Here is a 2,208-nt window from a genome sequence, read left to right on the forward strand (position 1 = left end):
AGCTCAATTTTTAGAGTATTTTATCGTTGAATTAGGAACTTGAGATCCAATGTTGCATTCACCAAAAAGAAATTGATTAATTTTTTGTCTTGATAATAAAGAGTAATTATTATGATGGAAAAAACATTATAAGTTCAAATCATGTTATATATCATACGACAAGGTTGAATGTTGGAACTATTTCATCTTTTTTTACACCCAAATGTAGATTTAGTTTTCTGAAAAATTGAAAACAAAAACCCTACCCAAACAAAAATACTATTGGGGCCCACAGTTTTAAAAAATGAAAATGAAAAACATTTTGAAAATAGAGGAACAAAAAAGGCTCTTAACATAATTACCTCATGTTCTCAACATTTTGAGAGTACCGCAATATATTATTCCCCCCTCTCAAATACTAATAGTGGGTTTTACTAATTAAACCTATGATATAATTCACCATTTAAATGAAAGGAGAGAGTATCATATTGTTGAGTATTCCAATAGCAACTAATAATTTTAGGACTACAACCTATTTGACACTTTACCACAATTATTTTATATGATAGGTTGTAATTGGCTGTTTGACATTTTTACATGAATCTTTTTTTTTTTCTCTACTATTCTTAAAAAGTCAGGTAGAAAAATTGTAGCAAAATGTATAGAATCTAAATAATTTATATTAAGTTTTGGGCCTAGTCGCATGTGAATTGGGAGAGCAGGTATTTGCATGTTGTCATTTCTTGGTCATCATTATCTACACCACCAAATCCACTATCACTATGGACCATTAATTGGAGCTCACATTCTTTTCCAGAATATTGTCTTATGAATCATGATTAGAGACTAGTAATTATTTTATCATCTATTCCACCATAATAAGGATACTAGCGAGAGAGAGAGAATGGTTTGGAAGAATACTTAGATGTAATCTTGGTCCCAAGTGGATTATTGATCATGTCTGGTTACCATCTTTTCCTTCTCTATAGATGCTTAAGATTTCCTGAGACCACAGCCATTGGCTATGATAACCACTACAGAAAAGCTTGGGTTGAGAAAATGTTGCAGGTGCCTCTCTTCACTAGAAATAGCATTCCTCAATTCAACATGATTTACCTTTTTCCACCTCAATAACTTTAGCGGGTACTTGCTGCAGGTTGAAGCTAAGGAAAGAGGTCCATGTCTAAGTGTGATCTCCAGCACCAAATCAGCTGCAACTTTCTTTGCTTCAACCTCCCTGGTTTTAAGCTCTCTTATTGGGGCTGGGTTGGAAGCAGTTCAAATGATTTCTTCAAGAGTATTTTCGTATATGGTGACACAGATCCATCCATCATTTCTGTCAAATATGTTAGCCTTCGTATCTTATGCTTCTTTTCTCCAATGTATAAGCAGCTTCGTCCATGCAAATTTCCTTATCAGTATGCCAAATAGTGATGTCCCAGTGGAGTATGTGCAGATGGCACTGATACGGGGAAGTGCTTTCTGGTCAGTTGGGTTACGGGCAATTTACTTTGCAGTCACATTACTGCTGTGGATATTTGGTCCAATACCAATGTTTGTTTCTTCAGTGGCTATGGTGGTGATTTTGCACATTCTTGATACAAACTCTGCATCACTTTCAACCGGCCAAGAGTCATAACTTGTTGAGGAAGATAGGTCAGAATATAACTGCAATCTCAAGGGTTGTTGAGCACCAAAAAGGATTGCATGTTGATGCGAGCACTACTACTTCAGGTGCTCAAACATGATCTTCACTTTGATTGATAATTGTGATCGAGTTCACTAGAAACAAGCATGTAGAATATTTGCTTTTCAAGGCTTTAAATTGGCTATACAACTTTAAAGCAGCGGGACTTCAAAAGCGTTTGGGGCTTTTATGTAGTGAATCTCCCCATGGTCTGCAAGTAAAAACGTAGCAGCTACTGTATCTGAATGTAATGCTAGTAAATTTCCTCAATTTGACATTCTGTTGACAAGGTATAATTTAACTATCCTCGCTTAATAGCTTTAAAACCATATAACAACAATAGTAAGCTTCTCAGATCAGGAATCTAGAAAGTAAAATTACACTAAAAATGTATGAAAACCTCATTTATTCCATGACTACATAATGATTAATGTACTATCAGGATATAACATATAAATATATAAAGCATGTTGTGTGCTTTCATGGAGTTTACGCCATTGAGAAAGTGGCTTGGAACACACAATCCATCTTCTTCGGAGTTC

General features: G+C 35.0%; 1 protein-coding gene across 1 annotated transcript; it reads left to right on the forward strand.

Moving 5' to 3' along the window:
• Positions 1-936: 936 nt before the first annotated feature.
• Positions 937-1,618, forward strand: LOC115956514. The gene is made up of 2 exons (XM_031074867.1): positions 937-1,047; positions 1,136-1,618. Exons 1-2 carry the CDS (start codon positions 937-939, stop codon positions 1,616-1,618), a joined length of 594 nt encoding a protein of 197 aa, XP_030930727.1.
• The last annotated feature ends 590 nt before the right edge of the window (positions 1,619-2,208 follow it).

This window comes from Quercus lobata, chromosome 8 (genome assembly GCF_001633185.2).
Source record: "Quercus lobata isolate SW786 chromosome 8, ValleyOak3.0 Primary Assembly, whole genome shotgun sequence".
Taxonomy (NCBI): domain Eukaryota; kingdom Viridiplantae; phylum Streptophyta; class Magnoliopsida; order Fagales; family Fagaceae; genus Quercus; species Quercus lobata.

Excerpts from the sequence above, each read along its gene's own strand:
- LOC115956514 (XM_031074867.1), top strand. The coding sequence starts at position 937 with ATGTCTGGTTACCATCTTTTCCTTCTCTATAGATGCTTAAGATTTCCT. Across the intron at positions 1,048-1,135 it reads GGGTTGAGAAAATGTTGCAG|GTTGAAGCTAAGGAAAGAGG; the intron begins GTGCCTCTCTTC and ends TACTTGCTGCAG.